Source organism: Arachis ipaensis, chromosome B02 (genome assembly GCF_000816755.2).
Source record: "Arachis ipaensis cultivar K30076 chromosome B02, Araip1.1, whole genome shotgun sequence".
NCBI classification, from domain to species: Eukaryota; Viridiplantae; Streptophyta; class Magnoliopsida; order Fabales; family Fabaceae; genus Arachis; species Arachis ipaensis.
Window position 1 is genome coordinate 96,518,854 of NC_029786.2, and position 12,091 is coordinate 96,530,944.

At 35.4% G+C, this 12,091-nt stretch overlaps 2 protein-coding genes across 3 annotated transcripts in view; one reads left to right on the top strand and one right to left on the bottom strand.

Annotated features, from left to right (window-relative positions):
* LOC107625844 (protein LURP-one-related 15) lies at positions 173 to 1,715 on the top strand. 2 transcript variants are annotated; one of them, XR_002357882.1, is made up of 3 exons: positions 173 to 520; positions 847 to 1,218; positions 1,263 to 1,688. XR_002357882.1 is itself a non-coding variant. In XM_016328574.2 (3 exons), the coding sequence occupies exons 1-3, from the start codon at positions 275 to 277 to the stop codon at positions 1,463 to 1,465; spliced, it is 621 nt and encodes a 206-aa protein (XP_016184060.1). In that variant the 5' UTR covers positions 173 to 274; the 3' UTR covers positions 1,466 to 1,715. The 2 variants fall into 2 exon arrangements, 1 of the variants encoding a protein (XP_016184060.1); XM_016328574.2 differs by having other exon boundaries at positions 847 to 1,074; positions 1,319 to 1,715.
* Positions 2,772 to 12,091, bottom strand: part of LOC107625845 (regulatory-associated protein of TOR 1) — a 12,344-nt gene continuing 3,024 nt past the window's right edge. Inside the window, exons 3-23 of the mRNA XM_016328575.2 lie at positions 11,766 to 11,848; positions 11,519 to 11,677; positions 9,774 to 9,890; positions 9,504 to 9,661; positions 9,125 to 9,279; positions 8,857 to 9,001; positions 8,677 to 8,755; positions 8,494 to 8,595; positions 8,265 to 8,346; positions 8,073 to 8,200; positions 7,292 to 7,645; positions 7,005 to 7,191; positions 6,264 to 6,854; positions 5,765 to 6,094; positions 5,551 to 5,665; positions 5,093 to 5,217; positions 4,863 to 5,008; positions 4,612 to 4,713; positions 4,087 to 4,172; positions 3,724 to 3,808; positions 2,772 to 3,582 (exon numbers count right to left, since the gene is read on the bottom strand). Of these exons, the coding sequence (XP_016184061.1) occupies positions 3,247 to 3,582; positions 3,724 to 3,808; positions 4,087 to 4,172; positions 4,612 to 4,713; positions 4,863 to 5,008; positions 5,093 to 5,217; positions 5,551 to 5,665; positions 5,765 to 6,094; positions 6,264 to 6,854; positions 7,005 to 7,191; positions 7,292 to 7,645; positions 8,073 to 8,200; positions 8,265 to 8,346; positions 8,494 to 8,595; positions 8,677 to 8,755; positions 8,857 to 9,001; positions 9,125 to 9,279; positions 9,504 to 9,661; positions 9,774 to 9,890; positions 11,519 to 11,677; positions 11,766 to 11,848 (3,665 nt within the window). The 3' untranslated portion in view covers positions 2,772 to 3,246. The remainder of the gene's footprint in view (positions 3,583 to 3,723; positions 3,809 to 4,086; positions 4,173 to 4,611; positions 4,714 to 4,862; positions 5,009 to 5,092; positions 5,218 to 5,550; positions 5,666 to 5,764; positions 6,095 to 6,263; positions 6,855 to 7,004; positions 7,192 to 7,291; positions 7,646 to 8,072; positions 8,201 to 8,264; positions 8,347 to 8,493; positions 8,596 to 8,676; positions 8,756 to 8,856; positions 9,002 to 9,124; positions 9,280 to 9,503; positions 9,662 to 9,773; positions 9,891 to 11,518; positions 11,678 to 11,765; positions 11,849 to 12,091) is intronic.

The window sequence follows — 12,091 nt, forward strand, 5'->3', positions numbered from 1 at the left end:
CCTCCTTCAATTCTTCCTATAAGCACCTTCCCTCTATAGATCCTTATCGCGTTACCGTCGCGAACTTTGACTCTTTCATTCATATACATTATATATAATATATTATAAGAAATTAAATGTCACACTCACACGTCTAAGTTTAAGCCTTTAAGGCAAGGCGTATATAAATACACATAAACCAAGAGAAAAATACACATAACATCTATATATCTATCTAGAGATTTTTCGGTTCATCTAGTTTTGTTTAATTATTTTGAGCTTCAACCTTTGAAGCATGATGCAAAATCACCAGCAGCAGAAGCAGGGATTCGGCGGCGGAATCATTGGGCCGCAGTATTGTGCTCCATATAATGTTGACCTAGCAATTGTGAGGAAGGTGTTGACTTTGGCTGATGGTTTTAGTGTTACTGATATTAATGGACAAACCCTCTTCACCCTTAAGGGGTCCCTTTTGACCCTCCGGGACCACCGTGTCTTGCTCGACGCCGCCGGAACACCCGTTGTTACTCTTCGCCGGAAGGTTTGTCTTCCACCATAGATATTTAAGTTTAGGATATTTTGATTTCATATTTTTTCATGAATAATATAATTTCATTTTGTTCATCATAAAAGATTTGAACCATCGAGAATTCTATTAATGAATTATAAATATAATCTAATTAAATATGGAGGAGTTGAATTTGAGAAAGTTATTACTTATTAGTGCAATTAGTTATGGTGCTTCATCTTGAATTTGGGTATTAATTGATTTCCATTAAACTTCTCTATCTAATGCATGACTTGTCATCATTATTATTTAAATGAAAACTTATGATATTGATCCAAATTTAATTTGAATTTGTGTAGCTTATGACGGCACATGATCGGTGGCAAGTGTTCAGGGGTGATAGCTCAGATATGAAAGATTTGATCTTCAGTTTAAAGAGATCATCTCTCTTCCAGCTGAAGACCAAATTAGACGTGTTCTTAGCCCATAATACAGAAGAAAAAGTTTGTGATTTTAAGGTTAAAGGAAGTTGGTTCGAGAGATCTTGTGTTATTTATGCTGGTGAATCTCTCAACATTGTGGCACAGGTAATTAAGCCTTCACTTCTATAATTATATTATGTAGTTAAATTTGAATTAGATTAAATGGCTAAATTTTAACGGGTTTAATTTTTACTACTTGTTAATGTAATATAATAAAATTTTAGTTTTAGTGATTTTAAGTATATGAAAGTTAAGCCCATGTTAATAATGTAATTCCTTTTTTTTCTTTTTTTTTTCTTTTCCTACAATCAAATTATAATATTTACAATGCAATATCATTTGGCTGCAGATGCACAAGAAGCACACTGCTCAAAGCATTATGTTTGGGAAAGACAATTTCATGGTCACAGTGTATCCCAACGTTGACTATGCCTTCATAGTTGCCCTAATTGTGATCCTTGACGAAATCAACCAAGACAAGAACAGTGATTCATAATGATTCAACTTTGTTTATTATGTTTATGTAGTTTTCTTTGTTTTGGTTCTTTCAATTTCTTCTAGACGTTCACATATTACAAAAAGTAGAGTGAACAGATTTTGTGGCCGGTCATATATATATATTTGTTTGTAAATTTATTTGAATACTTTTTTTAATTTTTTATTACTTACGACTTACGAGGTATATATATTACAACCACCAATAACTCCATTTAATAACACATTTTAAGACATTGTACTTTAGGATTTAAGGGCGCGTTGTTAGTTAAAAAAATGGACTAGCTTCCTATAATCTAAAAATGAATGACTGAAAATATTCCTAAGTATAATTTGCTATTATCATGACTTAATTTCCGAAAAAAATCTCCATGTACTAGACAAGCAACACGAGAATTTTTTTTTCAATATCTTTTAATAAAGAAATATAATTGAGATGTCAAGTTAAATGGTAAATATAAACCATGTTAGCAACTCTTAAGAAACTGAAATGCTTTTATTTCGTTGGTACATGAAACTCGTTCTCAAAACATATTGTAGTTGAAGTTCTACACTACCAGTTTCTTAGTGAATGAGACCTCATGGATCACTAAACATGAACAAGACCCAAGTTATTTGTAAGAAGGAACACTTCTAGTTCTCTCTTCAGACTAAATATCATCAAGGTACTTTGAATGAAGACCAATTCACTTTTTTTTTAAGAGTTCGTAAAGCTTTCATTGAAAAGATGTACCGCTAAAACCTTCAATGCACTAAAGTATCAAAACCTTGAAAGTCTTCACACTGTTGTTTCCACGATCGAGACTGATCAGGTAAGACCCAAAGATATTAATCCCTCCATTGTTAGAATGATAATAACATTGGCACATTCAAAACCTATCATCCTAATATTAAATTATTTCAAAATAAATTAAAGGTCAGTTCAAATTGACTTTTAAAAAAATGCTTATTTTTTCTATTTTTTGAAAAAAAATTTTCAATAGACAAAAGTCATTTTACATTTGAATAAATTTTTTGAAAAATATTTTCAAATATTAAAAACGTCTTTCACTTCTATTTTTTTCCTTTTAAAACAAAATATTATTGGCTTTTAGAAAAAACAAATAATTTACTTTTATTTTTAATAAAAGTACTCTTTCTAAAAAATGTATGAAACATGTCTAAAACTTAAATAAAAGTATTTTTTTTTTTTTTGTCATTTAAATAAGCCAATCCAAACCAGCCCTAAATTTTTTACACATCAAATTTGTCAATCTGACAGTAGATAGATAGTAAGAAACTATTTTGAACACGAAAAGAGATGAGGGAAGTAGAATAAAATAAAATTTAATTACATGTTACTTAAAAGAAGGGCCCCTAGTTCAAGAGAAACTGCAAGTATGAATGAGCCCCACTTTCAGGGCTAAAATTTACAAGTTGAAAAAGGATGGAACACAACACGCAAGGCAAGAATGAAAATTATGAACGAAAATGATATATTTACACATATTTACGAAGATGACATTATTTGCCAGAGCCTCCAATAATTATGCAGGATTATCATCCTGTCGAGTGCAACCATCTACCATGGAGGCTAATGAATATAATATAATTTTTTTGCATATTCTATCAGTAGAAATGCACCCTACCAATATTTAAGATGTATTCACAGCGGAAAGGGATTGATGCAGCATCACAGGATTATCCAAACTGCAACAAACGTATTGTGGCACTCCAGAGACCTTTGATGCAACTGTTCAAAGTTAAACAGCAAAAATCATAGTGGAAAGAAAGAATGCTGATTCATCTTGCCTGAGTGTGCTCATCGGCATAGATGACACATGCGTCTGCAGCACCAGCAGCAAGCAATGCTTGGTACGGGTGGAAACCAAGGCAGCTAACAGAACCAATTTTCTGGGCCATTAAGGTAGGGTAGTATCGAATGCTGCCAAGTTGGTCACCCTCAAGGCTAAAGACTTTAATAAGTTGCTTTGCTGAGCCACTGGCAAGAATGGGAGCATGTCTATGTACAGCTAAAGCGGTTAGTGAACCTCTGTGAGCATCGATAGTGAGATAAGCACCCTTATGATTCCTGATATCCAGGAATTGGATATCCCCAGCCTGAGAAGCACTAACCATCTGAAGGGGAAAAAAGCAATAGGATATGATACTAAGATCAAATTCATAGGGTATATAAATATTAAAACAATACCAAGATATATAAGCATTACAGGAATATTTCACTGGGGAAAAACGATACTCTAAAGATCTTGATTTTACCTTTCCGGGATCTAGTCCAGGTTGGAAGCCAATTCCCACAACTCTTTCTACTCTCTGCCTGTGTGGCCGTAATTCACAGACAACCCTGCGGTTTTCGTTACAGAGATATTAAAAGAAAGAAAAAGATTAGGAGCCCTAACTCATCCTCCTAATTTCTAAATAAAGAAAGTTTCAAATTTTTAATATCTCTGATGTTTTCAAAAAGTAACACATATATTAGTGCCTATCTGGATATATATTAACATTGCGCAAACACTAATACAACAATGCTGTTCAGTTCAATCCACCAGGATAGGACATAGGAGAACTTATTATCACACTTATTTTCATCATGGTAGAAAAGTTCATCTATGGGGTGCTCACATTTCAGGTTTCCTGACATCATAAAGTCTAACAGAACCATCCACGAAACCCGCTGCAAATTGTCCTCCATGTACTTGAGATGCAGCCTGAAACATAAGAATAGAGTATTTAATGGAAAGGGGAGAATTGATTGCCAAGAATGACAACCAGGTACATAAACACACAAAAATGCCCTAGAAAAAAAGTTTAGGTGCAGAACTGACGGCAGTTCATCCAAAAGAAACTTGAAGTCTTACAACTACAAGCCAAACAATAAATTCACAATGCTCAAGTACGGCTGGGCTTCAGTTACTGGCCTATCAGCTCACATTCCCCTGGTTCAACTACCAAAAAACTGAATGATCCTAACACACAAAATTGATATGTATATGTACATGTATATGTATTTGCAGATGTATAAATTATTCCAAACATCATATAAGGAGACAAGGGAGTGGATCCATGACAACAATCAACAAATAACCAAGTCATATGAAATCTTCACTAGGCAATCCATTCAGAACATGATGCAAAGATGAGGCTAACCAATGCTGTGATACTGCAATCTGATGATGAAGGTATACGATTAACAAGCTGTTCCTTGTCCAGATCCCAAAGCATAATAGGTGACGACTCACTCGAAGCATACTGGTAAATGTGACAAGCAACAAGACAATTAAATTAAACACGTCACTAAAACAAACGTGTGAAGAAATGGATCTCTTTGAGCAGAAGTGGAGGGAGATCAAGGCAAGATAGATTCCACACACTCCCATGAAGATAAAAGAACAGCATACCAGATAACCGCATTGTTGTTGCCAATCAACATTCACATTCAGACTACTCCTACCAGATTTATGACCATGAATGGAAGAGAATGCAGTGACAAGCTTTTGTTCACCCTTCAGAGTATAATCTTTCCAAATCCGAATGTCTCCATCGGCTTCATGACAAAGATTTCAAAATAACTCTATATGCCAACAGTAGTTTGAAATAGAAATAACATTAAGAAACAGGAGGAAATTACATGAAGCAGCAAGAAGCAAGCTATCATCAAGCTCATTCACCAGGCAGAGCTTACAAATCCTTTTGTCTGGAAAATCATGATTGTCAAAACTGTTAAGGGGTGCAGCTTGTTCATGGTCCCATACCCTGTGGTAAACTCCAATCAGCCAACATAAGTATGACAAAATAATATAATAGAGCAAGCAAAACCAAGTAAACATCTAGAACCACAACGTTTTTGTAGCCTATGCAGAATACCAAATTTCCGTAGTATTTAAAACAAATATGATCACCCTTTTGGCCTTTTTCCAGCCTTAGCAATACTCGAATTCAGCTGACTGTCAAACTGACTGAAACTGAGTTGTACCAACTTCACAACAAAATAAGCCTATATATAATATCTATAGCATTTGAATCTTTGATAGTTAAAAAAAGTAACGGCCCCCATTCAGCTATGTAATATTAATCAATTCTTCATACCTGATCCGCTCATTCTCATCGGCAGCTATCACAATAGGCGAGAAAGGCTGTAACAGTATTGTTTGTGTGCCTTTTGTGTCCCATTTAGCAATTGGATTGGTTAGCCTGCTAACAGCTGACAGAATACAACACCATATATAATTCAATCACAAATGTGGTTTTAAAAATAAAAACAAATAACTTATTCACTACAAACAAAGCATAAAAAATATACCAGAGTGCTGGCACTTTGATATCTGCTCCAATGCAATTTTTTCCCTCTCCTCTCTTCTGGCCAATACTTCTTCACTATCATCAGAAGGAGTTAGTAGTGGCCTGGAAAAGTGCCCACAACTCCAATTATATATAGTTGATTGTGGAAGAAAACTGTGATCTGAAGTCCCAGACACTCCTCCGGAGCCTAGAAGGGGATCAGCTAATCCAGAATCTGGAGAAGTTATTATATGGGGCCTAAAATCCAAAGAGCATACTCTTCTCATTCCAGTTAAAACATTTGCACGAGGTGGGCTGACTGGAGGAGTTCTGAAGGTTAGAGGCAAGTGACCTGCCACCACAGCAAACATAATAAGCAGGGAGGCCAATAGCATATTGTAGAGAAATAAGTACGAAAATCAAATTTAATGCAGAACTTTGTTGGAAACAATCTACAATGACTACTGGGAAAAATAGAAGAAAGGAAAAATGATGAGAAAAGGAAAAATGACGAGATCCACCTCCGTTCATATCAAACCATGAAGATGACCGAACTAGACTTGCCACAGGTTCACCTATCCGAACACCAGCAGACTTGGACGGTTTTGCTACCACTTGTTCAATACCTATTATTGACAGTATCCGGCGACCGAGGTTTGCAATGCGAGGAGATGGATCTTTTGCTAAATCACACATAACAGCTACACATTCTGAATACAATGCATTGTCTAAGGACTTTGGTCCAGTTTGGTTAGCAACTCCGTTGCTAAAACTATCATTCTGTATTGCTGAATCAGAATGATGAGATGAATTATCAGACAAAGGTGACCCATGCATAATTCCAGAACCAGCAAGAGGACTGCTAGAAGAGACCCGCCCATCATGGACTACTGAAGAATTGTCGCTTCCAATCCTCGAAAGGCGTCCAATTTGAGATGAAATAATACTTCCATGAGGCATATGCTGGTTCGGGGTAGTATGCCCACCACCAGATCCATTCACATTTGCCAGTGAAGGTAAGGATTTCGGCAAACTATTACTCTGAGGTTTCCAGTAAGCAGCAGCAATGGACTTTAAGTGCTTGTTATGACCAAAGGCAAAGCGTCCCAAAGCTGACAGTCAGAAGAAAACAAATGTAATGATTATTTTATAAGATACAAAAATAGTTGAAAGACTATTTACCTTCCGTCTAATAATGATTTAATGACACAAAACAGTTTGTAGACATAAGCACAATTCAATTCAGATGTTTAATCACCTACCCACTGCTACCTCTGCCCTCACCAGTGGACTCCCATCTGAAGAAACACTCAAAAGGTTTTTCACTATACTAAAATCAGCCCTACACTTTTCATCATCATCACAATCTTCATCCCCACCAGCACCTCTGCAATAATCAACTCCCACATTGAGAAGAGTACCTAGCGCAAATACAGCGGAAGCCCTAACCTGGGAGAGATGAAAAAAATTATCATGTCTATGATTAACGTTTTGTTTCATTGAAGAGAAACTCAATGCATCAGCAAATTTAATTAGTAAGGAGGCGAACCTCTGGTTGGGGTTCAGACAGTAGAGAAACATATATAGAAACAGCATCTTCCTGCAAACCTATTATTTGGGCCTCTGTGAAATCATCCCACAGTTTCCCCAGACACAGGCAAAGCCACTGAAGGAAAAGGGGTTCAGTTTGCGAATCATTGGGAGATGAAGACTGAAGATGCTTTAAGCAAACATGGATTAAACCAGCTTCAATACAGGCTTCTTGACCTCGTCTGTAGCCATCAACAATTACCGCTAAAACAAAAGCAGCCATTGCACGTTGCTCCGGATATGCTTCCATTCTATCAAGAAACTTAATAAAATATATATGACCTCCATCCTTCACTAGATCAACCTGACATGACTGTAACATAACATAAACACCAAGGGTGCATAAGAGCTTCATAAACTAAATAAGCTGTTAGATTAACCCCATTTAATCTGCAACAGGCTCGTATTTAATATGAAACCTTGTAAGGCTAGTAATATATTCATAGGAAAAAAATTGGTGTATTAACGCTCTTGTTAATATGGTGTTATACATAGTGCTATATTAATGAAGGCATTGCAGTATCGACAAATTAAGGGCAATTATTGTGGCTTCAACAGCATATAACTGCGAAGAATTAAAAAGTAGAAAGTGTTATAAAGACAAAAAGAATTAGGCTTTAGTTGTGCCCTAAGGACACTTGTTAAGGTTATCAATGTGGAAAGTCATCCAGCAAGCACAAGACCCACTTTACTATTTAAATCTATAACTACAGAAAATGATTAAGTTCCTACAGAGGTACCTTGTCTAGTGCGAGAATTTTTGTCCATATGAAGACAAGAATCTGACGAAGTTCTGGTGTTGTTGTTTGTAAAAGCTTCAGAACATAAGGAAATATTCCAACAGACAGTGCCTGTTCATAGGAAACCACTATCAACATATAACATTACAAACCTTTTTACAGATATAGAACAAGATTACCATAAACTTTGACATGGTGTTTNCCATGGTCCCATGTCAAGAAACCTTCCAAGGAGAACTAAAGCCCTAAATCGATGGCACTGACTAAGCAAAACCTGAAATAAGAACAGTGATAACCTTCAAATGAATGAAATGATATAAGCAGATACCTACAATCTTCCCACAAGAATAAATATGATTGTGAAAAGGAAATGAAGTATAACTTAAGGATTAGGAACTGGAGAGCCAAACGTGTGCCACACCTGGAGAACAATAGGCAACTGCTCTGGTGGCTTCTTATGTTCAGAACCATGGTCAAGCCATACCTCAAATGCTGTTAACTGCTCACTGAAAAATGAACTAGGCTGACAATTAATTTCCTATCGTTAATTTTCAAGGTTCAGATAGAATCTCTATTTCAAAAGTATTTAAGATTCCCAAGATACCTGAAACTCTGCATTAGGATTCTCAACTAATGAAGGGAGTTGCGACAAGCATAGCTCAGCAGCCATGTCCCATGCATCCCTATAGAGAAAACAAAAATACATAAAGATTTAACCAAAATAAACAAATAACTAAATTTTCAGCCCATATGATATTATCACAAAAATTATCATCTAAGATACCACATATGATGCTGATGGCTTGGCGGCAATATTGGAAAAGAAACAGGAGTACAATTTGCAGATCGCATGATTCGCTCAGCCAGCAGAAAGTTTCTGAATAAACTTGCAACTAACAAGTCCTGTCTGAACAGTCTCTGAAAGAGATCTGCATGTCAAAAACATTAGTAATATTATATGCAAGATACAAATGAAAATTACTTAGAAAATTGGATTAAAGAAGAGGCAATTCAGTAGTGTAGCAGCAACCATGGGCAGGGATGAAACATACCATGAGGAAGAACATTCCAGGCAATTGTGTCGGTTACTGCAGTAAAAATCCAATTTAGTTCTCCCAGAAGTGTTTTTCTATCATTTGGACGACCAGGGATCTTGTCTATAAGTGAATAGTCAAGAGACCCGCGAAGTAATGAACGGGTACAAAACCTAGGAGCAATATTTTTTGTTAGAAGTAAACAATTTCACTAAACAAATAAATATGCAGAAAAATAAAATTGGCTATTAGTTTTTTTTTTGTGTGTGATGTAATTTGTCTCCTCCATTTCGTCAGATGTACATGGTTTTCACCACCTGAATATATTAAATAATGGGACTATGGGAGGAATTAAATACAGCAAGAAATAAGTTTAAAATAAGAAGAGAAGCTTCACCATCGCAATGCCATCTTAATAGGTGTCGTAAGGCATGATGTAAATACATCAGCAGGGAATTCTGCACTCTGAGGCAATTGCTCATGTGCCTCACATGCTGCAAGCAAAATGCAATCTCTCGTGGTTCCAGGGGAGTTAGAAGCATTCCATTCATTAAGCTAATCAATACCAAGTCCAAGAGCCAAAAATATAAACCAAAAAATTAGTTCCCATATCCTAACAGTTCTATTCCATGCAATATGTTATGTTAAAATAATTGACTCTGAATACCTCAATGAAAGCACTAACAATACCCCCAGCAGCAGAGCAGTCAAAAACATATATTGAGGGGGTCTTCAGCCACGAATCGAGGTCAGCAACTCGTAAGGGGATATACTGTGTATAACTCTGCTCGAGTGCATGTGAAATGATGAAAATGAGAATAAGAATAACAATAAATTGTTGATTCGTTACTAATTATAATATATGGACTGAGATAATAACGAAGTTTTCTGATAAGATTTCGTCACTTCAATCAAGTTTAGATTCATTATCATACTAGAATCAGGTCCATTTTATTTTACTATATTGTCTAATTTAGAACCATCAATGAACAAATGTGCCTATATTTTCTCTGCCATCACAAGTGTTTTAATTTATAAACAATTTATGGGCCTCTATCTCTTCAACTTGAACATCTTGGAGAGATTATTTCCGACATGGTTTAGAAGCTCTATGACCAACTTGTCTAAAATGCGGTCCTTATCTATAAGTAGGAGTTAGATTTTAGCACAAGATAAATTGTGCCTGCGACCAATGAGCTCATGTGAATGTGGGTGTGAGATATCAGAGTATTCATGTGTCTCTCAAAACTAAAGCTTTTGGAAGAACTAAATTATAAAAACCTGTGCACACCTTTTTCAGATTCTATAATCTCTCCCTCACCTCCATTTTACTTTCTTCTATAAGTTGCCAAATAAACAAAATGCTGCTGAAAAGATTCTAAGTTCATATTTCCTATGAGAATAGTTGCAATGCTATATAAGAAAGAAAATATCAAACAAAGAATGTAGTGGAAAAAGCAGATTACAAAACCTAAAGACTACCCACAGTCACTTTGGTCCTTGATTCAAATAGACCATTCCTCGACTTAATTTATTACTCTAATGAAAAACTGGCTAACACAATTATTAACTTGAGTATTAACCACAAAACGAAAAGAAACAAAACGCAAAAGAACAGAAAAGGAAAAATAAAAAGGTCAACAAATGAAATGAAAAGAGGAAAAACACGTTTTTATATAAAAGCACATCCTTGATACATAGTATAAGACCCACATATCTAGGATCTTGACGCATATACGGGAGTAACAATTCCCATTATAAGAAAGGTTTCCATTAATATACGCCTTAGGACAACAGTTAAAATATGAAAAAACAGAAACTACAAAATGTAAAGTAATGAAAGTACAAATATTTATTGCCTTAAGATTTGATGAAGTATTCGATACTTTCTTCTATAAATAATTTGGATGAGGAACATGACCAAAATTTGTTCCTTAGCTTGCACCCTCCAAGGGCAAATGTGAACAAAATCCAAGCAACATAAGACTAACTTCTAATACTTTGACTATTTTTCCCCCTCACATTTGGACCCTCCATTTTCCCTGTTTAGTATTATTTATCCAATTTTCTGATGTAGAACAGGTTAGTATTAATTTATGAGAACTTGCATTATTATTTGTGATCATTTAGGGACTTTACATACCTATATTCTCTATTTCTCTAGCCAAGTTATTTTATTAGTACTAATCCAACTTCCAATTCAAATATATTTGTTACACGGTTTAGTTCATTCACCTCACAGAGAGACATAACATAACTTGACATATAAATATTAAAATATATGTGCTCAGTTCATATATCTGCCGTCCCTGTGCATTGGCCAGACATGATAATCGCCAGTTGAAATAACGTAATATATGACCTACCAAATAAATATCTCACATCAAGTATTATCAAGGACAGAAAAAATACCTTATTGAAGACCCAAATTTCACCATTGGGAGTTGGCTTTGGAACACCATGGCCATTGTAATGAAATAATACTCTTTCAGACTTTGCATATCTACGGCATGTAATACAAAGCTTTTTCACCTCATCAATTGTTGGATCAAGTTGACACTTGATCCGAGCCTATTGACAATTCATGCCCACAGGATTAACTAAACATCAACATCAAAGAGGAATATGATAATGGATTTAACAAGCTAAACATTTCCACCTTTGGTTGCCACCTTTCATACTGATTGCTCAAACTTTTTCCAATTAACTCCAATGCTTTCTGAGGTGCCATGTTAAATGGATCTGCAGCATTTGCCAAGATGAAAGTGTAAAGCGAGAGTTAGATCTCTTCAGGAAGAAAATCTGTATGGACAGTAAATCTAAAAGTTTGGGCTGTTAAGTTTTCAAACAAAAAGCAGAAAGTGATGCATATTATTTAATCAGAGTGAGCATATTCCAGTTTTATAGTTGTAAGCATCCAGAGGTTAGATATTGCATATCATTTTTCCTTGGCAACCAAATAACTCATTATAACAGAAGAAAACA

Bases quoted from the DNA above. Each gene is read 5' to 3' on its own strand.
- LOC107625844 (XM_016328574.2), top strand. From the start codon at position 275: ATGATGCAAAATCACCAGCAGCAGAAGCAGGGATTCGGCGGCGGAATC. The intron at 521-846 runs GTTTGTCTTCCA...GAATTTGTGTAG, and splicing joins TTGTTACTCTTCGCCGGAAG to CTTATGACGGCACATGATCG. The intron at 1,075-1,318 runs GTAATTAAGCCT...ATTTGGCTGCAG, and splicing joins CTCTCAACATTGTGGCACAG to ATGCACAAGAAGCACACTGC.